We start from the raw sequence: 26,795 nt of genomic DNA on the forward strand, positions 1-26,795 counted from the left end.
TACTAAGCAGGTGAGCCATGGAGATTCTGAGCTCAGAAATTATCCCAGATTTATAATACAAAACTTGAACTTGAGTAAGTGTGGGGCTTTTATTTTCATAATGGTATATGGAACTGTGAAGAGCTTTCAGTCTATAATGAATAAAAATGTAAACATAACCAAATACAACTGACAAAGCACCCACAAGACATAATTTCCTTATAAAATGTTTCATTTTAAAAGGTCTAAAAAACATTTTCCAAAGTCACACTTCCTAGTTAACAGTAAAGTTTAGAAATGTTTTCGAGCATTAGTTATTGAAAAGCTATCCTCAATTCAATGTTCATTCAATAGCAATGGTAGGGACCTAGTTATTTATTAAATACATAGATTTGACAGATAATTCACAAAAGTAATCTCAATGAATTCTAGGACTTTAGAAATTAAGGTAATTTCCTCAAGGTCATAGTTGGAGAATGATAAACTACTGAAGCTTGAGATGCTCCAGTCGGATTTCAGGACTGAGTGGCTCTATATGCCTATTTTCTGTAACCTAAATATGTGAAAATCAAGGCTATTTGTGGCTACCACAGGAACTGTTTCCTCTAGGCACCTCTAAATTATGAGATGGATGCAATTTTCATGCATTGTCATGTTTATGGGATATTCACAGTATTCCCAGAAGTTATACAGTTGAGGTAGGCTGCATATGAATAGTTGAGCTTTGAAAAATGTCTCTCCACCTCTTTCTACAGTTAAATGGCTAGTCAGGCCTCATAGTTACTGAAAGAATTACACAAATCCACTATCTTCAGGCTTATTTTTACATGGTTAACCCAGGAACTTTAATCTCACTGTATCTCTAAGTACAAGTGCATAAATAGTAATTTCATGAGATTCTGTTGTTTAAAAGTTATCTTTAACTTCACTGCCTTTTCCAGATTTATAAAAAGGAATGTATGAATTATAATTATAATATGGCTTTTTTCCTAGCTAATCTGTGAGAAAACAGCAAAGAACTGTTTTGATTTAGCTTTCTGAAAATTCCAAAGATCAGTGCTTTGGGTACACAATACAACACATGTAATGAAATAATTCAGCAAAACTAAGTTAAACTCAGGGCTTTAGCACTTCCTATCATTTTAGATGACCAAAGCTTATATGTTTTATCTGCTAACAATCACTCTGAAGAACTCTCAGGCATATTTTCTTGCCAATAAAACTAATGGAAATTCTTAGGCATCTATGACTTGATAAATTGATAGAAGAGACAAGAGTCCCATGAATATACCAGAGGCTAACAGACATTTAGTATTTGCATTAGTAAAATCTCTTAACATAGAACTGTGGTTTGTTTGGGAATAAATTTATTTTAATCCTAACTTTGCCTACATATTAGATGTAGTCAATTATACAAGGATATTTTTTCTGAGAAGTCTCAGATTTTCCCATTTCCGCTGCACGGAAGTTTGGCATGAAACTATAGATTGGATAATTACTAACTGGGAGTGAAAAGACTCTAACTACCACAATCACCCACATTAATTCAAATAGCACAAAAGGAGAAATAACTAATGTTTGGAAGACTGCACCATGGGGGAAACTAACAAACAGGCTGTAGGAAACAAAAACCTGACATTAACAGAGAAGGGGAACCATGAAGTTTCTCTTACATGGGATGATAATTACAGCTCAGATGGAAGGTCACTTGGTTTGCTTCCTGAGCCACCACCCAGAGGCAAGAGTACAGACTGAACCCTCATTACATGATATAATAACTTAGGGCACAGAAAAGTGTGTATTTGTAAGCCTATATGAACAAATATTTTCAGTTTAGAAATATCTAATTATGTACTTTGTCATTTACATACAGCAAGTTGCTGTGTTTTGACACCATCCCCACATTTATTTCTTATAATGAGTCATAGAACACTAAAATGTGACATTTTCCATTATTTTGTGGGATAAAGAGCAGGACCATTAACTGCAGGCAATTAGAAGGCACAAACATCTTTTACTGGTCAAAAACAATTATGTCTCTAGTAGACATCTAATGCTGCTTTTTTATATAAATAAACCAGAAAACCAAAGGCAGTAAAAGTAAAAGAATATTATTGCAAAAGATTTAATAGAAATCTATCCCACTGTTTGGATTGAGAGTAGATAATGATGAAAGCTCATTTCGTCTAGGTTTATCTCATCTACTTTCTGAGAGAATAGCCTGGATCCCAGGACTAAAGAGCACATCATATCTGTGCTCTCTTCAATCTTAGTGCAGTGGATCTTATTTAAAAAGCCACAGTGCAAGTAATGTTGTTATTTCTTTAAGGAGAACATCATCCTAAGTGAGGTAACCCAGTCTCAAAAGAATACTCATGGTATGCACTCACTGATAAGCAGATATAAACCTAGAAACTTGGAATACCCAAGACATAATCCACACATCAAATGATGCCCAAGAAGAATGGAGGAGTAGCCCCTGGTTATAGAAAGACTCAGTGCAGCAGTGTAGGGAAATACCACAACAGGGAAGTGGGAAGGAGTAGATGTGGGAACAGTGAGGGGGAGGGAAAAGGGCTTATGGGACTTTTGGGGAGGGGGCAGCCAGGAAAGGGGAAATCATTTGAAATGTAAATAAAGAATATATCGAATAAAAAAAACAGACAAGGAGCTACAGGAAACAAATCAACAGCATTGTTTAATATTTAAGGCAACAGGCAAGGTGACAAAGGAAGAAAGGCAGTCAAATATATAAACTCATTCAAATGCTGAAAGCTGCCTTCCTGGATCTCAGTGTGCCCACACTATAACTGTCAATACAACTGTGTTCAGCTAGTGATTCCCATGGACAGAAAAGAGCCCTTTCTTCATCACTATTTTGGAACAGGTGATATCTTGCACAGTCTTGATGTACCCAGCACACATCACAAAAAGGGAGAGAGGTATAAGAACATGAAGGTACAAGGGAGAAAATATTTCATTTGAACTTTCAAATAGCTCTTTACCAAACAGTCACATTTAACTTAAATCTTTTCTTACCTTATCGGACAAATCATTCATTTCTTCTCAACCACTGGCCTCTTACACAGTCCAATTTTGTTTTTGTTTTATTATTTGCTATACATTTGTAGCATATATACTGGGCACTTTATAATGAAATTGATGAAAAATAAAATATAAAAGAAGGTATGATTCTCATTTTTAAATAACTTAAAGTATAGATTATGAAGTGACAATTCTACAAGCAAGACACATGGAAATAAGAGATGTGTAAAAATAGCACACACATTGTACTGTGAGGGCATAAATAAAGTGTGGTGCTCTAATGCTTCTGAAGTCTTCTCTGAACATAAAGCAGCAGAAGAAGCTAGTCCAATATTATCTGCCACTTTTTGTAATTGCTGTATTTATGATGAACCAATTAAAGCAAAACAAGATAGAATCTTAAAGGATACACAATTTAAACCTCTACTACGTAAACTTGGCAGTGAAGGTCTTCCCTTGCCATTTTGGAAACACACAAAATGAATGGAGAAAAAATCGGAAGCAAGCAATAAAGAAAAAAAAACAAAAGAAGTTCTATCTCATTGGAATTCAGGATGTTACACCTGAATGAAAAGGGATTCTGTAAGTATTCATATTGAAGAAAGTGTTGGATAAAAGCAGGATTAAAGTTGAGTTTGTATGAAAAATGCATTTAACATGCACAGATACAATAAAGCTGTCTGAGCTAAGCATGAAGGTAAATGCTTGTAACCCCAGCAGGTGTGGGCAGAAACAGAAGGACCACCATGAGTTTAAAGCCTGCCATGGGTACAGCAGAGAGACACATTTTCTTTGAATTATGTTAGATGACCAAAAAAATGTATCTAATGCCTTGGCATCCCTGGCAATATTACAACATTTTCCCCTAAGAACAATAGAAATTATGTGTTTCTGTCTTAATATCTTACGGAATCTGTACATGATTGAGAATCACCAGCAACTAAAGGCATATAAAGGAAGACCTATCAGAATTACACCAGACTTCTCACCAGAGACCATGAAAGCTAGAAGATTCTGGGCGGAGCTCATGCAGACTCTAAGAGAACACAAATGCCAGTCGAGACTACTATACCCAGCGAAACTCTCAATTACTATAGATGGAGAAACCAAGATATTCCATGACAAAACCAAATTTACACAATATCTTTCTACAAACCCAGTCCTACAAAGGATAATGGTGGAAAACACCATTACAATGAGGGAAACTATACCCTGGAAAAAGCAGGATATTAAGCTTCTTTCATCAAACCCAAAGAAGATAACCACACACGTATAAAATTAAAATCAAAAATGATAGGAAGCAATAACCACTACTCCTTAATATCTCTTAACATCAATGGATTCAATTCCCCAATAAAAAGACATAGACTAACAGACTGGTTACGTAAACAGGACCCTACATTTTGCTGCATACAGGAAACACACCTCAGTGTCAAAGACAAAAACTACCTTAGAGTAAAAGGCAGGAAGACAATTCTACAAGCAAATGGTCCCAGGAAACAAGCCGGAGTTGCCATTCTAATATCAGATAAAATTGACTTTCAACCTAAAGTCATCAAAAGAGACATGGAAGGTCACTATTTGCTGGTCAAAGGAAAAATCCAACAAGAAGAACTCTCAATCCTGAACATCTATGCCCCAAATACAAGGGCGCCCTCATTCATAAAAGAAACTTTACCAAAGCTCAAAGCACACATAGCACCTAACACAATAATTGTGGGTGACTTCAACACTCCACTCTCACCAATGGACCAATCAGGAAAACAGAAACTAAACAGGGAGACAGTGAAACTAATTGAAGCTTTGGACCAATTGGAGTTAACATATATATATATATATATATATATATATATATATATATATATATATATATATATATATATATATATATATATAGAGAGAGAGAGAGAGAGAGAGAGAGAACTTTTCATCCCAAAGCAAAAGAATATACCTTTTTCTCAGCACCTCATGGTACCTTCTCCAAAATAGATCATATAGTTGGTCACAAGACAGACTAAAACAAATATAAGAAGATTGAAATAACCCCATGCCTCCTATCAGATCACTATGGAGTAAAAGTGGTCTTCAATAACAATAAAAAACAACAGAAAGTCCACATACACATGGAAACTGAATAATGCTCAATGTTACCTTGGTCAAGGAAGAAATAAAGAAAGAAATCAAAGATTTCTTAGAATTTAATGAAAATGAAGGCACAACATACACAAATCTATGGGACACAATGAAAGCAGTGCTAAGAGGAAAACTCATAGCTTTGAGTGCCTCCAAAAAGAAATTCAAGAAAGCATACACTAGAAGATTAACTGAACAACTGAAAGCCCTGGAACAAAAAGAAGCTAATTCACCCAGGAGGAGAAGAAGACAGGAAATCATCAAACTCAGGGCTGAAATCAATCAAGTAGAAACCAAGAGAACCATACAAAGAATCAACAAAACCAAAAGCTGGTTCTTTGAAAAAATCAAAAAGATAGATAAACCATTAGCCAGACTAACCAAAGGGCACAGAGAAAGTATCCAAATTAACAAAATTAGAAATGAAAATGGAGATATTACAACAGAAATCAAGGAAATTCAAAAAATCATCAGATCCTAGTACAAAACCTATACTCAACACAACTGGAGAATCTGGAGGAAGTGGACATTTTCTTAGACAGATACCAATCACCAAAATTAAACCAGGATCAAATAGACCATCTAAACAGACCCATAACCCCTAAAGAAATAGAAGGGTTCATAGATAGGCTTCTGACCAAAAAAAAAAAAAAAAAAAAAAAAAAAAAGCATAGGACCAGATGGCTTCAGTGCAGAATTCTATCAGACCTTCAAAGAAGACTTAACACCAATACTCTTCAAACTTTTCCACCAAATAGAAACAGAAGGAACACTACCCAACTCCTTCTTCGAAGCCACTATTATGCTGACACCAAAACCACACAAAGATCCAACTAAGAAAGAGAATTTCAGGCCAATTTCCCTTATAAATATTGATGCAAAAATACTAAATAAAATTCTTGCCCACCGAATCCAAGAACACATCAAAACGATCATCCACCATGATTAAGTAGGCTTCATCCCAGGGATGCAGGGATGGTTCAATATAAGGAAATCCATCAATGCTATCCACTACATAAACAAACTCAAAGAAAAAACCATATGATCATCTCATTAGATGCAGAAAAAGCATTTGACAAAATTCAGCATCCTTTCATGCTAAAAGCCTTGGAAAGGACAGGAATTCAAGGCCCATATCTAAACATAGTAAAAGCAATATACAGGAAACCAGTAGCCAACATCAAACTAAATGGAGAGAAACTTGAAGCAATCCCACTAAAATCAGGAACTAGACAAGGCTGCCCCCTCTCTCCATATCTTTTCAATAGAGTTCTTGAAGTCCTAGCTAGAGCAATTAGACAACATAAGGAAGTGAAAGGGATACAAATTGGAAAGGAAGAAGTCAAACTATCACTATTTGTAGATGATATAATAGTATACTTAAGTGACCCTAAAGACTCTACTAGAGAACTACAGCTGATAAACAACTTCAGCAAAGTGGTTGGCTACAAAATCAACGCAAGCAAATCAGTAGCCTTTATATACTCAAAGGATAAGCAGACTGAGAAAGAAATTAAGGAAATGACCCCTTTCACAATAGCCACAAACAGCATAAAGTATCTTGGGATGACTCTAGCCAAAAAAGTGAAAGACCTATATGACAAGAACTTCAGATCTCTGAAGAAGGAAATTGAAGAAGATCTCAGAAAATGGAAAAATCTTCAATGCTTGTGGACTGGCAGGGTTAATACAGTTAAAATGGCCATCTTGCCAAAGGCGATCTACAGATTCAATGCTATCCCCATAAAAATCCCAACCCAGTTCTTCATAGAGCTAGAAAGAGCAATTCTCAAATTCATCTGGAATAACAAAAAACCCAGGATAGTTAAAACTATACTCAAGAGCAAAAGAACTTCAGGGGGATTCAGTATCCCAGACTTTAAACTTTACTACAGAGCAATAGTGATAAAAACTGCACGGTATTGGTACAATGTAAGGCAAGTGGATCAATGGAATAGGATTGAAGACACAGAAATGAACCAACACACCTATGGTCACTTGGTCTTCGACAAAGGAGCTGAAAGCATACAGTGGAAAAAAGATAGTCTTTTCAACAAATGGTGGTGGTTCAACTGGAGGTCAGCATGCAGAAGAATGCGAATCGATCCATTCTTATCTCCTTGTACTAAGCTCAACTCCAAATGGATCAGGGACCTCCACATAAAACCTGACACACTGAAACTAACAGAAAAGTAACTGGGGAAAACCCTTGAGGACATGGGCACAGGGGGAAAGTTCCTGAATAGAACACCAATAGCTTATGCTCTAAGATCAAGAATTGACAAATGGGACCTCATAAAACTACAAAGTTTCTATAAGGCAAAGGACACTGTCAAAAGAACAAAATGTCAACCAACAGATTGGGAAAGGATCTTCACCAATCCTAAATCCGACAGAGGGCTAATATCTAATATATACAAAGAACTCAAGAAGGTAGAACCCAGAGAACCAAATAACCCCATTAAAAAGTGGGGTACGGAGCTAAACAAATAATTTTCACATGAAGAACTTTGGAGCACTGAGAAACACCTTAAGATATGTTCAACATCATTAATAATTAGGGAAATGCAAATCAAAACAACCCTGAGATTTCACCTCATACCAGTCAGAATGGCTAAGGTCAAAAACTCAGGAGACAGCAGGTGTTGGTGAGGATGTAGAGAAAGAGGAACACTCCTCCACTGCTGGTGGGATTGCAAGATGGTGCAACCACTTTGGAAATCAGTCTGGCAGTTCCTTAGAAAACTGGGCATGACACTTCCTGAGGATCCTGTTATACCACTCCTGGGCATATACCCAGAGGATTCTTCAGCATGCAATAAGGACACATGCTCCACTATGTTCATAGCAGCCCTATTTGTAGTAGCCAGAAGCTGGAAACAACCCAGGTGTCCTTCAACGGAGGAATGGATACAAAAAATGTGGTATATTTACACAATGGAGTACTATTCAGCCATTAGAAACAATGAATTCATGAAATTCTTAGACAAATGGATGGAGCTGGAGAACATCATAATAAGTGAGGTAACCCAGTCTCAAAAGATCAATCATAGTATGCACTCACTGATAAGTGGATATTAGCCTAGAGACTTTGAATACCCAAGACATAATCCACAAATTAAATGATGTCCAAAAAGAATGGAGGAGTGGCCCCTGGTTCTGGAAAGACTCAGTGCAACAGTATAGGGCAATTCCAGAACAGGGAAGCGGGAAGGGGTAGATGGAAGAACAGGGGGAAGGAAGAGGGCTTATGGGACTTGTGGGGAGTGGGGACCCAGAAAAGGGGAAATCATTTGAAATATAAATAAAAAATATATCAATAAAAAAAGAATCATAAGATGGGGCAAACATAGAATGAGAAGCCTGTTTATAGTACTAAAATTTCTTTTTATACCATAAACTAAACTCAGATATGAGATCTTCCCATATATGAAAACATTTATATCAAGGGTCTCCTGTGAACTTTTAACCCACCATGGATCCTGCTTATAGCTGTTCTGCATGGTGCTTCTCGAAAGAGCAATTTCCTCATGCAGTATAAGATGTGTCTCCCTGTTGAGATAGTAATAGGTTCGTGGCCACAATAATAGCAAATAATGGCTCACTACAGTCTCATAAAAATTACAAACTCTGCACTCCACTTGTACTTGGGAGGGGGGAACCTAAATAAAAGTATTATTTTGGGGGTAGAGAGATGGCTCAGTGTTTAAGACTGCTCTTCCCGGGATCCAAAGTTCAATTCCCAGCAACCACGTGGTGGCTCACAACCATCTGTTATGGGATCTGATGCCCTCTTCTGATGTTTATGAAGATGGCTACAGTGTACGCATATACATATAATAAATAGATAATTATAAGTAAAATAGTGTTTTTAAAAAATGTTATTTTCAGTGTCCTCATGCTACCATTTAAGAGGAAAATTTAATAATAACATCTTAGAGATAAAAAAATGTTACTACAAAAATGATCATGATCAGTTTCAAGTTTGTTTCTGATGCCCCAACCAATGTTTAAGAACACATTGTAGTTATTTGATTGGACACACTCATATTCTAATTTATAGCCTAGGTAATTTACTGACTGATTCACTGAGAATCTAAATGTGGATAACATTTAAAAACTGTGATTGTCCTTATAAAATGATAAAGGAACATAATGAACAAAACTGTGAAAGTAATTAATTAATGTGCCAAAAATAAGCAATTTCCTTTGTGATACTTTCAAAGTGGGTCCTATTTTCCTTCCTTCTAACTTGAAAACCCCTTAAACATTTTGAGGTCTGTCACAATGAGCACATCTATGCCATTAAAAAAAATCCATCCTTAGCTTTCAGATGCTATGTATTCAATAAGTCTGTACTTTAAAATCTCATCTTTTTATGACATATCCCATATAGTGAGCATTTAATGTGATGTGACCTTTCTATTAATGCCACTGATTCCTTGATAGAGTTTTTCAGATTACTGCATTTTGGATTTAATGTTATCTATATACTTAGCAAAGAAAATTCTATCATGTTAAAGAATGAGTCAGGCTGTATAAATTATATATTTATATGTATATATATACACACACAAATATATATGTATGTATGTGTATATATATTTAAATTAGCTATGGTTAGAAAAAGCCTAGAATGCATGAAATGAAGTTTAAGTCATTACTCATTGCTGCATAGTAATATTTCAGGAGATATTAGTGAAAGCAATCACACATGAGCAGTAAAAGCAAAGTAAAAATGCAGGCCACATCACTATCCATCCTCTCTCATATGCTCATTTAAAAATATTAAATGCACATTTGAGAAACGCACTGTGAGCCTATTTGAAAGTAACTGCCACCATACTATCCCCATATACACTCACTCATCTTCCTGTAGTCTTTAATTGCAGAAGTGGGACAGAAATGGCAGTGAGTGCAGCCTAGTAATCATAGGCTAGTTAGAATTTCATAGGCTACTAAAAAAAACTTGGGGAATAAACTGTGTTTCACTTTCATATTGGCTCCCCCAAACAGCCACAATAAAAGGGTGATGGCTGCCAATAACAATAGCTAGGTCTGAAACAAATCACATCCAGGATTATATCAGCACATCTGAGTTTCCTACACTTTTTAACTACCATTATTCTTCACTTGCTTGCTTGTATTTTTGTCATGAATTGCTTTTTATAATTATATAACAAACACTAATATGTAGGCAGTATGTTGCCAAATGAGTCCTTTATAAATCCATACCAATATGTAAGGCCCAAATAGCAAAAGAGTTGTTTCCCTAACAACAAGGATTGTGAATGGCTTGTGCTAACACAAGAGAGAAGAATGTGTATAGACATTAAGAAACAAACAAAACAATACATTCTTCTACACTGAAGCTTCACTAACATCATTGACAATTTAGTGGTTTGGGACCAGAAAGATGGCTCAGCTAAAAACAGCATTTACTGTTCCTACAGAAGACCCAAGATTCTTTCCCATCATCCCAATGGTAGCTTACAACTATCTGTAGCTCCAATTCTAGGGTATCAATGCTCTCTATTGACCTCAACTCTCAAGCATACACATCTACACATAAACTTACAAATAAATAAATTAATTAAAAAAAAACAGTTCATAGGTTAAAGACAGGAGCTACTGGGTAGGAATGGTGAATAGAAGTATAAATTATGGAGAGAAAAAAATGCCTTGCTTCAAAAGATGGAGAGGCATACCTGAAACATCTTGAGTACTATATCAAAATGCTCTGTGTAGGTAGAGGTACAACCAAGGTCTATAGCAAAGTAAGGAGCTGTACAAAACCACCCATCATAGCTCTGCTGTTCCATATTCTTAAGGTTATTATTAAATAAGGTTGAATGTCTGTATCAGAAACACTAGTTATTTAAAGTATTAGCTGAGCCTGTTACACACAACTTAAAATCTGTTAGACTCAACCCCTTGATGGCATTGGAATGCATCAATGGTAGCCCATTGGAAACAGAACTTTTTATGAGCTCATACTTCCATGTGGGGATAGAAGAGTACAAAAGAAACATGAATTAGTCAGGTGTTTTTCCTCACCAAGAAAGATTTTAGGAATATAAATGTAATAAATAGATTTTATTAAATAAATAAATAAATAAATAAATAAATAAATAAATAAATAGGTTTTATAAATACGGTTTGCATCTATTTGCTTTCTGTAGTACTAGCCACCCTTAGTACTTGAAGGGAAGTGGAAAATGAGTCTTAGGGGTATGGAAAATTCAAATGTACATAAGAATTCTAAAGATGAAGCCAGAGGGAAACTGGGAAAGGGTATAACATTTGAAATGTCAATGAAGAATATATTCAATGAAAAAAAAAGAAATGGGTGGAGAGGACTGGAGAACACCAGATAACCTCTAGTGTCCTCAGCCCACATAAGCATGTCTATTCTACCCACATGTGCATACAGTTACAGAGACAAATATAAACACATCAATAACAAAAAAAAAAAGATGAAGCAAAAGAAAATAGAAGGATTTTCAGCTGTGTTGCTTCATCATTCATGAAAGTCAACGGTGACTGTATTAGGACAGAAACCAAAAACCAGTGCTTTCTCTTATTCAACATACTATGTGTTAATGCATCTTGACTATTGTAGCTCCACAAAGCTGGATCTCTGGGTAAGCACTGTTTCTCTTTCCAATGCCCACTTGCAAAGAAAAAAAAATAAGGAAAGCTATTTCTGTCCAAAGGTGAAGTGGAATCTGCCATATGTTTAGTTACTGGGGCCCAATATAATATACTTGCGCTGTCCCTGTGAGTTATCTTTTTTTTTTAAGTTACAGATTTAAAGAGCTTTCAAACAACTCTAAGTGGTATCATTTTTTTGCTATATTTGAAGAGCATTTCTTTGTCCTGTTCAACTATTCTGCCCCATAATATCTGCTGCAGACTATGGTGTTATATAAACAGCAAATATTTTTTGGTACAACTGGTAAAGTTCCATAACCATACACAACTAATCCCAGCCTTAAGGCCATTCAAATTGTTTTCTTAAAAGTATTTTTTTCTTTACAGTGAGCCTTATGCTAAAAATAGCATTGCCAATCTTACAAGTCGGGTTGGAGATAAAATAGTATATGTTAATCCTTTTCCCAGTAGAGCTCAGAGCTTCCCAGAATGGAAGGAAGAATTGGGTATTCAACTTCATCGTAAGTTGAGAAAATATTGGCAATTCTTAGGTGTTGGAGAAAAAGAGGATTAGTTTTCTCTAATAGTGATCCCAACAGTAGATAGACCATGCTCCATGAGCCACGCATCCAAGAACATTTGGGTAGCACACACTGACTCTGATGGAGTTAAAAAAAAAAAAAAAAAAAACAGACACAAAGTTGGATAGGAAGAGAAGGAGGAACCTGAACAGGGTTGGGGTGGGAGGGTGAAGAAGAGTAAACCACACTATATGAAATTCTCCAAGAATTAATAAAATATTTTGTGAAAAAATACAAAGGCCATACCAAAAAAGCTTCTGGACCATTGCCCCATGCTTTGGTTTTCCTGGGAGTTTATATATGTTCTCTGAGAGTAGAGAAATTAAATCACTTTTAAAGATTCTTAAAGCTTATGAGAGAGTACAGAAGCACTCAGCTTCTAAACTCCCCTAGGCTTTATTTTCTTCAAAGGCTTTTTGCATGAAAACATTTGTTACAGTGACCTACCACTATTATATGGGCAGGAACAATGGAATACTATATAGCATTTTAAAAGAAATCTTTTATAAGACCACTTAAGAAGGACTGTTATAGTAGCCTTGATTTTATAAGCAGGGTAGAACAACTTGCTATGCACAGATTTTTTGGGGTGTGTGTATATAGTATTTGTCAAAGATAACATAGTTTTACCTGTTTGAATTTCATTTCTAAGTTATCATTTTCATTGTCTGTTGTCTCATTCCCAATTATAAAAGTTTTAGGGAACATTTTGTATACTCTTTAAAGCATATTTGCAGTCCAAATAGTAATGCTTCAAATTGCTATGCATACTTGACTTTTCCAAATCATTATTACAATATTTCCCTTAGTAAAAAATGAATGTCATTTCTGATTTTCACTATTCTTGTTATGTGATGTGCCAGAATTCCTATGAATATCTGATGCCCCATGAAAGCAGGCATTATGTATTATTGCTACTGGCTATATGCAAAAATCCATCCAAGAAATCAATTGAGGTTTTCCCTGTAGTTCTACTTCCAGGGTTGTCAAAAGTAGTTAGCATCAGAGTATCTGATGAATAACTTAATCAGAATTTTTGCATAGATGCGTGATCTCCAGACATATTCAGCTCAAGCAGAGCATATTTAATGTATTAGTCAGGGGTTTGTCAGTTATTAACCTTGGTTACAGCTATTATAATGATCAGAGGAATGTTTTCATTTAAAGTTTCTCTCTTCAGAACTCATAATTCCCTTGAAGACTGGTAGTCATTGGAACCTTTCTGAGTTTTCTTTGTGTCTCAGTAATGCGCAGACTTGTGCAATAATTTTGAAAACTTATCCCTTAAATAGATAAGATGGGCAATAATCTGTGCCTTTAACATATTTTAAATATTTGAATAGACCTGACAGAAAACATATAATTGACCTTTATATTTATTGTGTCGATAAATGAATATCAAAATGTACTTTTGAGAGACACTAATACAAGGCTAAGAATAAAGTGGAGAAAGTCGGTTACTAATTAATAAGTACAGAATTCAGCAGCAAACTATTTCAAAGCACAGGTTTCACAGAAATAAGAAAAACATAGAAAATGTATTAGTGAGCTATTATTTCTTTCCTATTCTGCTGTGGATTAAAATAAACAATACAATAAGGACTAAAAATAATGCCTTCATTGAATAATGTCTTCAAGATATTCATGGCCTACTAACATAAAATAACGTTAACAACCATTGGTTCTCTTCCACACATTTATTAAACTCTACTGAGAATATTGCCAGAACAATCTCCTATTTGGTCAGGATAGGTTATATATTAAAAGCATAGTATTTTTGGAATTCCAAAATAAACTAGTGTCATCATAGCAACAGAGCAATGGATAAAAGTTTGGTTTATGCTGGGCCTTGGTGGCACATGCCTTTAATCCCAGCACTTGGGAGGCAGAGGCAGGCAGATTTCTGAGTTCAAGGCCAGCCTTATCTATAGAGTGAGTTCCAGGACAGCCAAGGCTATATAGAGAAACCCTGTCTTGAAAAACAAAACAAACAAACAAAAGTTTGGTTTATCCCTTCATCTGTCTTTTGCATGTATGAGAGACAGAAGTAGGAAGGAGAGAGAGGGAAAAAAAAAAAAACAACCTCCTTGCATCTGACCTTACACCTCAAAACTCTTTTTGTCTTTCTTGACAATTACTTTACATTTTAGTCCTAAGATAAATGGTATGTTCCTCAAAGTTAAAACAATGAGACAACTATTAAATATGTGCCCTATGACTTCTAATTTAAACTGCCTTTCCAACTTGGCCTCAGAAAGAGGTCACAGAGCCAGTATCTCTGTCTTTACTTACTACCACTATTGTCTTTCTGATTTCTGAGAAAGTCCTCAGTCACTTTCAAACTTAACATAAACACAGATCTTTCACCCTGAATAACAGGCTTTGGCTACCATTTCTTATAGAGTAAGTGAAATTCCAAGCTGGATTTGCTTTTATATTTTAATGAAACTCTTAGCACTACAAAGAATAGTAAACAGGTGAAAAAATTGGGACTTGCAAAATTAACTTGTTTTTTCTTTTAAAATAATTTCTTGTTTTACTATTTGCATTTCAAAAGATGACTCAGAAATGCATCTATATAATTGCTGTTTTAACATTACAATGCATTCATCTGAACAAAAGCACCCATCAAAATGTATGATTGCATACATGTAGGTTATTTGATCAGTTTTTTAAACATATGCACCCAGACTGGGAATTTAGTTTGACAGTTAAAACTTCTTCAGTTTTATAGGAAATAAAAAATGTAATATCAGTTAACTGAAGTATATAAATGAGAAAAGGTTATAATTTTTGTGTTTGTTTATTCCCGTGAGAGAAGGAAGGGCCATGATCCACAGTGCACATACAGAGGTCAGAAAACAACTTCCAAAGGTCCATACTCTGATTTCATAATATAGATTCAAATGATGAGTTCAGGTCACTGCTCTTCTGGGCATCTCACTGGCCCTCAAACGTTAGAATCAAAAATTATTATTTCTTTCTACCCACTCTCTTTGGTTTTAACACATTAATTTGCTCATTGTTTTCTTCGGCATTGGATATGATATTGCTGATGTTGATTTTCAATCTATTTTCTTTTTTTTTTTTTTGAAAGTAATCTTTCTTTCTTTTATTTTTTTTTAAGATTTATTTATTTATTATATGTAAGTACACTATAGCTGTCCTTAGACACCCCAGAAGAGGGCATCAGATCTTGTCACGGATGGTTGTAAGCCACCATGTGGTGCTGGGATTTGAACTCAGGACCTTCAGAAGAGCAGTCGGTGCTCTTAACCGCTGAGCCATCTCTCCAGTGCCCTCAATCTATTTTCATTTATAATTGAGACAAAATCAGTTTCTCAAATAGCTACACTTACAAAAGCAATCTTCTACAATGCTTTTTACTAAATTTGTAATTATAATAATAACCCTAAGCCTTCAATTATCTCGTTGATGTTATACAGATTTGATAAAATCCAAATTTTTCCCATGTTACATAAGACTTCTAGGAGTTCATTAGTTCTACAAATTGATCAATGAATTTATATAGATTTTGATATTTCTGCATTAACATAAGCACTAGAGATCTGAATTTATATAATTGAAAATTTGGTCATAAGCTACATAATAACATGCTAGCTCCAAAAAAATTGCCAGAAAACAAAACAAAATAAAAATCTGCCAATACTGTAAAATAAAAGAACTGGAAAGGACCTAGCTCAGAAAATATTGCAGAAATATGACAGCTTAATGCAGTCTGTTACTCTAGACTGGATACTAGACTGAAGAGAAAATGTTATAATGAACAGATCTGTCAATTCATAAAATTGGAAAATGTACAGTAGATGAGATACAATACTGCAATATTATGTTTATGCTAAATTTACTGAACTTGAGAAATAGACTTTGTTGTGTTATCTAAGAAATTACAACTACTGTTAGTAAGTAAACACTGAACTACTTTGAGGTAACATGCAAAGGATTTCAAATTTATTTGTATTCATCCACTTCATGTGTACATATATATATATATATATATATATATATATATATATATATACACACACATACATATGTGTGTGTGTGTGTACAGAGTGGGGTATACTTGCCTGTGGGTATGTCTGTAAAAGCCATTGGGTGACTTTGGCATCGTTTTCTGTGACTCTCAGGTTTATTTTTTGAGATATGGCCTCTCACTGAACCTGGAGTTCAGTATTTCAAGTAAATTCACTGACCAGTGAGTACACACAAGACCCTCCTGTGGCTACCCCCCACTCCAACCCTATGCTGGGGTTATAGGTGTGTATCACCACAGTGAGCTTTAACATAGGCGCTGGGAATAACAACACAAGTATTCAACACATCAAGCATGTTACTCAATGAGTGATCTCTCCAGCCACTTAATACTGAAGACTTAACATATTTTAAGTGGCCCCACAGTATATGTGAAAGAGGTTGTTAATACAGAGATACATAGTAGATAAGATGGTGACATAAATATAAATAATGATAAAGTAATTGGGGTAGGCTGAACCAGAGTAAAAGGCATGTATCGTTCTTTTGTACAAATGTCAATCTATCCAATTTTCTTAGGGTCTTACAAATCCAGTAAACAATTATGTATTGAAAAATAAATTATATATACATTAATCAAAGTACTTTATGTTAAATGACAAGAGCCCTCCACAAAGGGAAATACATTCTATAATTCAATTTATATGAATTACCTAAAACACGTAAATGTAGGTAGAGAAAATAGATTAGCCATTTCCAAGGAGTGAGGGAAGGGATTAGTGTATGCTTGCTAATTGGTATTATTTTACCATTTATGGTAATAAGTTCTAGAATTAAATAGCAATGATGGTGGCTCAATTCTGTTAGTATGTGAAAAGCTATTGAATTATACACTCTAAATGAATAATTTTATGGTCTAGAAGTTATATCTCAACAAAGCTGATTTTTAAGAAGGAAAAGGAAGGGAGGGGCTGAGGATAAAGATATCGTCTAGTTGTTAAAGGCTTTCCTATGAGAGCTTGGGTAAGAAGACAGGTACCCCAGTGCTGGGATGCAGACACAGCTGATAGATCCCTGGAGTCAATGCCCCACCAGTTTAGCTGAGTCAGTGAGCTTAATGTTCAGTGAGAAATCTTTGACCTTGACATACACATGCATCTCCATGCATTAACACATACACATACATGTACAGATAAAATAATGAAAGATGTAAAAGACAGAGTTAAAATAGTCAATGACTTAACCTATTAAAATGTCCAATGGTATGGACATGAGATTCAGAAAGCCATTGAATAGAGAATACATATATGCAATATATAAAAAGGTCAAAAAACTCAGAATTGGAGTTCTTGAGTATATAATCTGCAGGGACTCTAAGGTCATCAAGATTATAACCTAATGTAACCACCATGGGAATCAATGTGGTGCTTCTACACAAAACTAAAGGTAAAATACAGTTGTATTATATCACTCCTGGGAAGCTTGTCAGATGGCATATATGACATGAAAGAAAAAGATAAGACTATTTGGGGAAATGAAAAGAAGGAGCCAACTAATGGGAAGACAAGGGGAAGAGGGGAGGTTAATGATGGGTACAGAATACCATATACATGTTATATAAATGTTATATACTGTAATATCTATATACTGTAATATCTATATACATGTACATACTTGAATAAGCAAATGGACCTGTAAAGGAACTTTTGTTGAGACTTTATCAGATGGGAACATATTCCACTTAATATTTATTTTTATTTTTATTTTTTGAATTGTACAAAATGTATAAAGCACAGTGTAACAATTGATACATGCATATAACATACACTGATTACTAGCTATATTATACTAGCCAACATTTCCATCTCCTTAAACATCTCATGATATTTAGACGTGGTAAAACAGCAAGGTTTAACAAATTTCACAGTGGCTTAGGTCTTGTAATGGATGATGCAAAATCATAAAATTATGAAACAGTAACTGATGTATTTAGTCTTACACTAAAAATTCTGTTGAACCATCCATATGACATGTTTTATAAATAAAACATAATTATATCACTTTCTCTTTCATCCCCTAACCCCTTTCATGTATTCCCTCTTGTTCCCTCTCAAAATTATAGCCATATTTTCCTTGGTTGCATGTGATACACATATATATCTACAAATGCCTAAATATATAAATACAACCATTTCTGTCAATTTATCCCCAAGGAAGACTATTTGTCCTACTCTTGTTACTCCTTAGTTGCTTATAGTTCTTTGTCAAAGGTTAGGGCCCCATAAATATTTGCCTTTTTGTAAAGGAAAATGTCTATACATTTTTGCTCTCTTTTCGATCTCTTTAATGTCTCTTTCCTATATAAAGGAAACCTACTGGTGCATTTGTTCAGGTCTCATTTAGCAGCCATGTTGGTGAGATTTCACAGATGTAGCTACCCTACACTTCTAGTAGACTAGTAGACACAATTTCATAGCAGACTTCCTGTTCCTCTAGTTCTACAATGGTCCTGCCTCCCACCCTCAGAAGTTGTTCTTCATGGGAAGCAAATCTGAATTGTCAGAAAAATAATTTTTGTAAAAAAAGCTCCTTTGTTGTAGCTTCTACAGGACTGGTATAGTTTAATTTCTCAATGTTTCTAGTAGTGATTCCTCTGAATAAAAATGTATCATAGGGTCTTGAGAATGATATATTAATCTATTTCTGTGTGATGGGAAAAGAAATGTGATAAATTTGAAGTGTGTGTAAATAATCTGTTAGTGAAGAAAGGCATGTCTCCTTAACTCAGATTGAGTAAAGTGCTGAGTCTGTAATATAGCTGCCAAAGGTATGAAACTAGATAAAAATTTGTTTCCTTGCATATGATTGGCTTTGGTAGTCCAAAAACCAGAAATCATGTTTGTTATACAATTCTCACAAATCATTGGAAATTCAAAATCCCTACTGTCTATACATTTTTGCTTAAAAGGAATACTGGGTACTCCTAAATGATAAAAGATAGTAATTAGATAAAGATGCTGCTATGAGTTCTAGAACACTCTAAAATAAAAATCAAATAATCTTTGCTTTCTCATCATCTTTGCCTAGTATATATTATTACCATTCTGTTAAATAAATACTAAGAAGTTACCAATTTTCCATATTTAAAAATCTTGAGCTTTTATAGTTAATATATATTTCAAGCACTTTGAAATTTCAAAAGGTTCATGTTAAAAAATAGTTATGCTATGAAGTTTTGAGAACTCTCAAACAATTATGTGGAAATCCTTATTAGTTCAAAAAACCCAAAGGTAAGAACATTTTATCTATGTACAATGAATGATAATTTCCTGTGGTTCCTGAGTTACATTATAGTTAAAAGTAAATATGCTATAAAATAATGGCTAATTATGATCATCTGTGCCACAGATGGTTTTTCACTGCCACTTGAGCCTACCCCAAGCCTATCTCCTATGGCCACAAGAAAAAAATCGGGAAGTATGTATACTACAAGAATACCAAGATTAATCATGTGAGATAAGTTGTTACTTCTATGACAATAAGAACATGGAGGTGTTTTCTCACTTAATAGATTAAAAACATTGAATGAAGATAGAATCACGAGACACAAAAGTAGAAAAGCAAAAGATAATATTTAAAAGGTCTTGTAAGAATCACCAGTTTTCAAAATCTCAGGAATAGTTCTTTGGAATTGTAAAGGCAATCTATACAAGGAACAGAAAATCTGCATTCTGGTATATCAATCAGCAAATCTGCCATTTCCTTTTATTTCCATTTGGATAATGGTTTTTCCATGAACTGAAATGCCAAAGGTCAAATTCTCCCTTTCATTCATAACCTCTAATGGCCTACCCTCCTAGTTTTATTGTACAAATTTGTTAAAAAGTCAGTATATAATGACATATAATTTTTATCTATGAATGAATGTGAATGGTACCAGCAATATGTGGAAAATGAGAGAAAATATGCAGAATGGAAAAAGAAAAGAGGTTTCCAAATGTTATTATTTGGAAGCAGCCAGCAAGCAACAAAAGAAGGAATTTCATCATATATAAAAACTATATATATATATATATATATATATATATATATATATATATATATATATGTGTGTGTGTGTGTGTGTGTGTGTGTGTGTGTGTGTGTGTGTGTGTGTGTAATTATATTGCCAAAACTAAAGAGGAAGGGAATTTTAAACAGGTTCAGTAATGTCAACAGCTTGAAAAAAAAAAAGCAAAACAAAAATTTTCAGTTTATTACATGATAGTCTTTGGTGATTTTGCTAAAATTACTTTTAATTGAGTTGAAACTGCACTTCAGTGAATAGAAGCATAGGTAAGAATAGAAGCAGTAAAAGTTCCAAATATCTGAATAATCTGGAGGCTACTGGAGGTCTAGAGGATGAGGAAGGCTTTAGGGAGATTTATTATCATTTGTTTGTTGTTTTGTGGTGAATAATTACTAATCAACTAGAGCTAGTAGATAGTGGGTAATTAGTTATGTAAAGGGAGCCACAAGGTAAAAGAGAAGAAGATTGAAGTGTAAGATAAAGGGTAGATTGAACTAGAGAAGAGTCACTCTACAAATAGGCAAGGGCTTGATAAAGAGATAACAGAGACAGATGTTTATGTATCATGTTTGCATATGATAGAAAAGTACATTGGATTTTCTGCCAGATGACCTCTATTTTCCCATTAAAATACAATAAAAGGTTATCTGTGAAAATACACAATACAAGGTCAGAGGTGATAGAGAACAGCTATTTGGGGCAGAGGAGAAAGCACATGGCTTCATATGGGAAAACTGTGGCCATAAACCAAATCCATCCCAGTATCTGTTTTGGTGAATAAGCTGTTACTAGGACTGATGCTCATTTTATTTTACTGCCTATGATTACTTTTGTGCTACAACAGCAATGTTAAATGGTTATGACAGAAATTTTATGACCTACCTACAGAGACTAAATTATTTACCAAGTGAGTTGCTCATAAAGTAATAGAATTTTGTTCTAATAGGGTCTGGAGAGCACATTTTAAACTAGATGAAAATAAAACAGAATTCTAGACAGGATGGTCATCAATCTGTTGAGGGGACATAAAGTCATAATTGATACAGAGGAATTGGAAGAATTGGTACATTTATTCTGTAGAGGACTCAGTTGTCTTCCCTAGAACAGAATAGTTTGGGTATTCCATCTGTACATATAACTGCATGAAAAATCAGAAATACCTCCACCTTAATGAGAATGTAATTCCTTTCCCTGATTTGTAATTGCTTATTTAAGGTACTTTTCCTTAATAGGATATAGATATATGTGGTGGTTTGAATATGAAGAGCTGGCATAGGCTAATATATTTGAATTCTGGTCCCTAGTTGGTGGAACACTCTTTGAGAAGGATTAGGAGATGTGACCTTGTGGGAGGTATATCACTGGGGGTGGGCTTCCAGCTTTCAAAAGACTCATAGTATTTACACTGTGGCTGTCTGCCTTCTACTTGTGGATTGATATACAAGCTCCCAGCTGCTGTTCTAGCTGTAATGCCTGCCCACGGCCATTATAGAACCCTAAGCCCAATTAAATACTTTTTTTCAGAAGTTGTCTTCAGCATCGTGTTTGTTCACAGAAATAGAGTCAGAATAGTAGCAGAGACAGAAGTCAGTACTGGGAGTGGGACTGTTGCTCTGCCCTTCCCAACCTGAGCAGGCTGAATATACCTTGAGTGCCACATTAGACCTTAAAGACCTAGGTGGAGTCATCCTCCTATAGGAACTTAGAAGAATAGACTACTCCAATAAGCTTGCTTTGCAACATCATCATCATCATCATCATAATAATCCAGCTGAAACAAAGGATGGAGTCTGTGGGCTTGCCCTAGCCTCCCCTCCTCCTTCTCCACCCTCTTTTTCATTTACAGGACCCTTTCAGTAAAGTAAAACAAGTAAAGTAAACCCAGTCATCCATGGGCTCTGGACAGCTATAATTAGGATGGAACTGACCATGTTAATTCTTGAAAGAATGTAGGAAAGTGTGGATTGTCCTTTTTATTCATGGAGCATATACAAGAAAAAGGGTTGTGAAATATCCTCCATGGTTAAAGAGAGTTGTTGAAGGCAGGCAATGTGTGGCATGGCAGTTCCTGCACGAAGGCAATTAGCAAGTGAAGCATGGATTGTAATGGAGACCCCAAGATTCTGGGCATGCTAGAGATATGAGGTATCTGCCAGTGATATCTGTACACAGGTAATGGAATCATCCTGAGAATGAAGACATATCTTGTAGGCAGTGAAGTAGGAGGCAGGTCAGAGCCATATAACCTTTCAACAATAGATGTGGAACTGTAGGATATGGAGTTTTCCCTGATATGATTTGGTCTCGTTTTGGCTCAGTGTTTCCTCACTATGCCTGAGTCCTCCCTTTTGGAATGTACCTTCTATGGCATTATATATTAGAAATACGTGATTACTTTTTTATTTTACAAAGGGTTACCATAAGACATTGCCTTGAATCTCAGAAGAAAAAAAAAACCTCGAATTTTAAACACCATTAAGACTGAGAGACTACAGGGAGTTTTGATACTAGACTAAATGTATTTTACATTATGATATGCCCATGTGCTTATGGAGGCATGGAGTGGAATGTGGTAGTTTAAATGCAAATAATGGCCCTTATAGGCTTATATATTTGAATACTTGGTCTCCAGCGTGGTGGAACTATTTGGGAAGGATAAGGAGGATGTGGTCTTGTTGGAGGAGGTGTGTCACTACTGGTGAGCTTTAACATTTCAAAAAACTCATACTATCCCCAATGTGTCTCAGCTTCCTGCTTATGGAGTGAGGTGTGAGCTCTCATCTGCTACTCAGGCCACCATGCCTTCACTCTACCATCATAGAATCTAAGCCTCTGGAACTATAAGCCCAATTAAACTCTTTCTTTTAGAAGTTGCTTCCATCAAGGTAGTCTTTTCACAGCAATGAAACCCTAACTAAAACAATATAGAATGCTCCACATTTTGTTTTCTCAAATATGGTCATTATTCTATTTCCTTTCTATATTTGCATATTAGTTCTGGAAATTATTTGTCATATTAAGAGCATTTAACCTTGTTGCATTTGACCAAGTTGATCTAAAAAAGGTCACTTAAAATGGAATTATGTTATATTAGATCACAAAGCCAAAAAAATTTGCATCCTTTTTCCTATAGTACTAGCATTATATTGATAGAGTAATGGATTAGAGGAAGCTTTCGATGAAATCAAGATTTAGTTTACTAAGTAGAATAAGACCCCTCTATATCTTAAGCAACAAGATAGATAAAATGCTGACAAGTGGCAGAGTTTGATGTGCCTGCTGATGAATGAACCCTTATGGGCTTGTCTCCCACTTCTCTTTTCCATATTAGTCCCTCAAAACCATGGTGACTGATTTTTACCATGTTTGTTAAGTCTTTTTACATATCAGACTTTGAATGAAATTCAAATAACAGGTCAGAGCAAGAGTGAATACAGATTGCTTTATTTGAAGTTTGAATAGATTTTGATAGTCAGTAATCACCTCTTAAAGCTACTAGGCAGTTCAATAATCAGATTTATTCCCATTTCTGAAAGCCTAAAGGTTTTCTACATTGATTGATTAATTATGTAGGGAGTTTAATAACTAAACTAAGATAATCACATCCTGTCTTTTTCTTAAAATTCATGGATTCAAAGTAGGTAACAGGAATATTAATAATCTTTTTTAACCTGAAACGAAATTTGTTGATAGGAATTAAATCTTAACTCTAGCTGGTAAACACCTTTGATTCCAGCATTAGAGAAGCAGTGGCAGGCAGATCTCTATGAATTTCAGGCCAGCCTGCTCTACAGAGTGAATTCCAAGACAGCCAGGGCTACAGAGAAAAAGACTGCCTCAAAAAACAAACCAAAAAAAAAAAAAAACCCAAAAAACAAAACAAAACAAAAAAAACACACAAAATCCTGACTCTAGCACTAGGTCATTTAAAAATTGTATTTAAATGTAAATATTTGCTTAAAAAAGTACAATTGGCCCCATGGTACTCATTAAACTATAGCCTACATTGTTTATCATTATATTATTTATCAATATATCTGAAAAATGTTACAAATTTCACTCTGTTCATTATTGTTAGAATAAATGCCAGTGAGAATCTGTATGCAGCAAGAGGTTAAGTTGTGCTTGACCAAAACCAAAAAAAAAATGGCATAAGTAGAATAGTAATATATATATATATATATATATATATATATATATATATATATATATATATATATATATATGAATTGAATAGAGAGGGCCTCCATATCCTCCACATCTCTACACACAAAATTATGATAATAAAACACTATTCTTATTGTGCAATATTTTCCAAATGTACTAAAATAGTATACTCTACACTATGGCTGTTGATCAAAAATTTTAAATGTGCTTAAAAGGATGGAAATGTTTATTTTCCTGATTTGAACATTATATTGTATGCAAATATTGAATTATCTATCACACTGTACCCATAATTTTGACAATTCAAATAATTAAAAAATTAAACTAGAAACAGATGGCATTTTACTAACTGAACAGATTAGTAATGAATACTGAGGAGCACTTTTCAAACCAGTTTTTGTGTTCTCCTCAAGTTGGTCTAAAAAGGGATCTCATTAACTTCTTCAGGAATAAATAGGGATAGATATGGCTATGTAGTTAAGGAACAGACTCTCATGGTGCCTACTATTCCAATCGCATTGTCTGTTAAAACTTTTAGCTATATTATTGATTTTATGTTGACCATGCTAGTTTCACACAATTAATTAAGAAGAGCTATAATTGTCACCAGAAAGGAATTTGCCTGTCCACCTGATATATTTCCATCAAAACCAGAATTGATATCAAAAGAACATACATTTTCTTTCATATCAGATGAAAAGACGAATTGTAAAAACATGCACACAAAGACTCACCGAGGTGTACAAGTATCCCTCGCTGTTCATTGCCAAATACAGCTTGGTTTGAACTCCTTGAATAGCCACCACCCGAAGACCCACAGGGATGAGGTTAAACAGAGCTGAAATGTCAAAGAATGGGAAAATGTTACAGTTCCAAGTTCCATGACTTTCCAATGTATTCCATGGTAGTATCTGGCTTCCTAAAAGCAGTGTAGAATAAATGACTCTAGACATACGTATCTAGACACATGCAAATATAGCTGCATTCTACTTTCTAGTGTATTTGACTGCTGATTATATTCACTTAAGTGGCTCGATAAGAACATACTCTTAAACATTCCAGGGACAATGAAAGACTTTGGTGGGAACACCCTGAATTTTATAGCACTGGAGGTGGGGAATATTTACATTTTTGGGGTGGGGTAAAGTATATACTAAAATAGCATTCTCCTCAAACTAAGCTCTTAACCTGTTGCTCTAGACCATTGCTTTAATGTCCATGGGCTCTGTTAGATGGCACTACCAGTTGAGAAATTCCTACACTCTTATGAGACACACTGCGTCAATATTTTCATTTAAATTATCTGTATTAGTTACAATGCAAAAACCTCTAAATAAATCTGGAACTTCCAGGGAAAAAAAAGTATTTTGTATTTCTATATTCCCAGAGTAGCATTTCATAAAGAACTGGCATTTTTCAGGATGATAGAGTTGAGCAGGCTCCTGGGATTTAGTCTTAAAGATAATAGGTATAGGAATAAAAATAAGTTATGGAAGAAAAGTGTCATTTGTTACTGTAATGTGGCCTGCAAAATCATTGCAAGCAGGCTAATGTGGTCTTCATTGCTTCGTCTGAAGGTCTTACTGCATGAAACTTACACCCAAGCACTCCTCACCACCACACACCTCTCACTGGAGACAACCAGTGGGTGTCCTCCCACCACCAGCTGTCTCTGCCCTCCCACACCACGAACAAAAATAAAACAGTACATTTTTAAAACGTAGTGTTTGCCACACACATCTTTTGGAAATAGCCTGTGTACCTTTCTCTCAGGAGTCATAGATGAATGTTGATGATTTTGCCCTGTTTTGTATGTTCCCTAGGGGTGATAAACTGATCTGTTACGTTCATGAATATGAATTTAAAGTTATAGTTTCCATGTATAAGGCTTTTTTTTCTAGAATCACTTATCTTGAGCATATAGATTTTGTTACAGTAGTTGTGGTAGTTTGTAGAAAAATATGAATAAAGAACAAACAAAATACCTCCTGCAAAGCCTACAATTTATCTTTTTCTTAAAATCTGGGTGTTATCAAAGAGGAGGTAGGACATATTGTACAGTTGAAAATACAAGTGTTCCTACCACATGCCACTGATGGCACTTCATTTGATACTCACCATATAAAATGCTGTGCCCTTCTGTCACAGGAAGGAAAGGAGACGAATTGCAA

General features: G+C 34.9%; 1 protein-coding gene across 2 annotated transcripts in view; it reads right to left on the reverse strand.

The window, feature by feature from the left end:
- Fgf13 (fibroblast growth factor 13) overlaps window positions 1-26,795 on the reverse strand; it is a 170,276-nt gene that overhangs the window by 18,817 nt on the left and 124,664 nt on the right. For both annotated transcript variants that reach the window (XM_052171584.1, XM_052171583.1), the window contains exon 3: window positions 25,359-25,462. In XM_052171584.1, the coding sequence (XP_052027544.1) occupies window positions 25,359-25,462 (104 nt within the window). The remainder of the gene's footprint in view (window positions 1-25,358; window positions 25,463-26,795) is intronic.

This window comes from Apodemus sylvaticus, chromosome X (assembly GCF_947179515.1).
Source record: "Apodemus sylvaticus chromosome X, mApoSyl1.1, whole genome shotgun sequence".
In the NCBI taxonomy this organism is placed as follows: Eukaryota; Metazoa; Chordata; class Mammalia; order Rodentia; family Muridae; genus Apodemus; species Apodemus sylvaticus.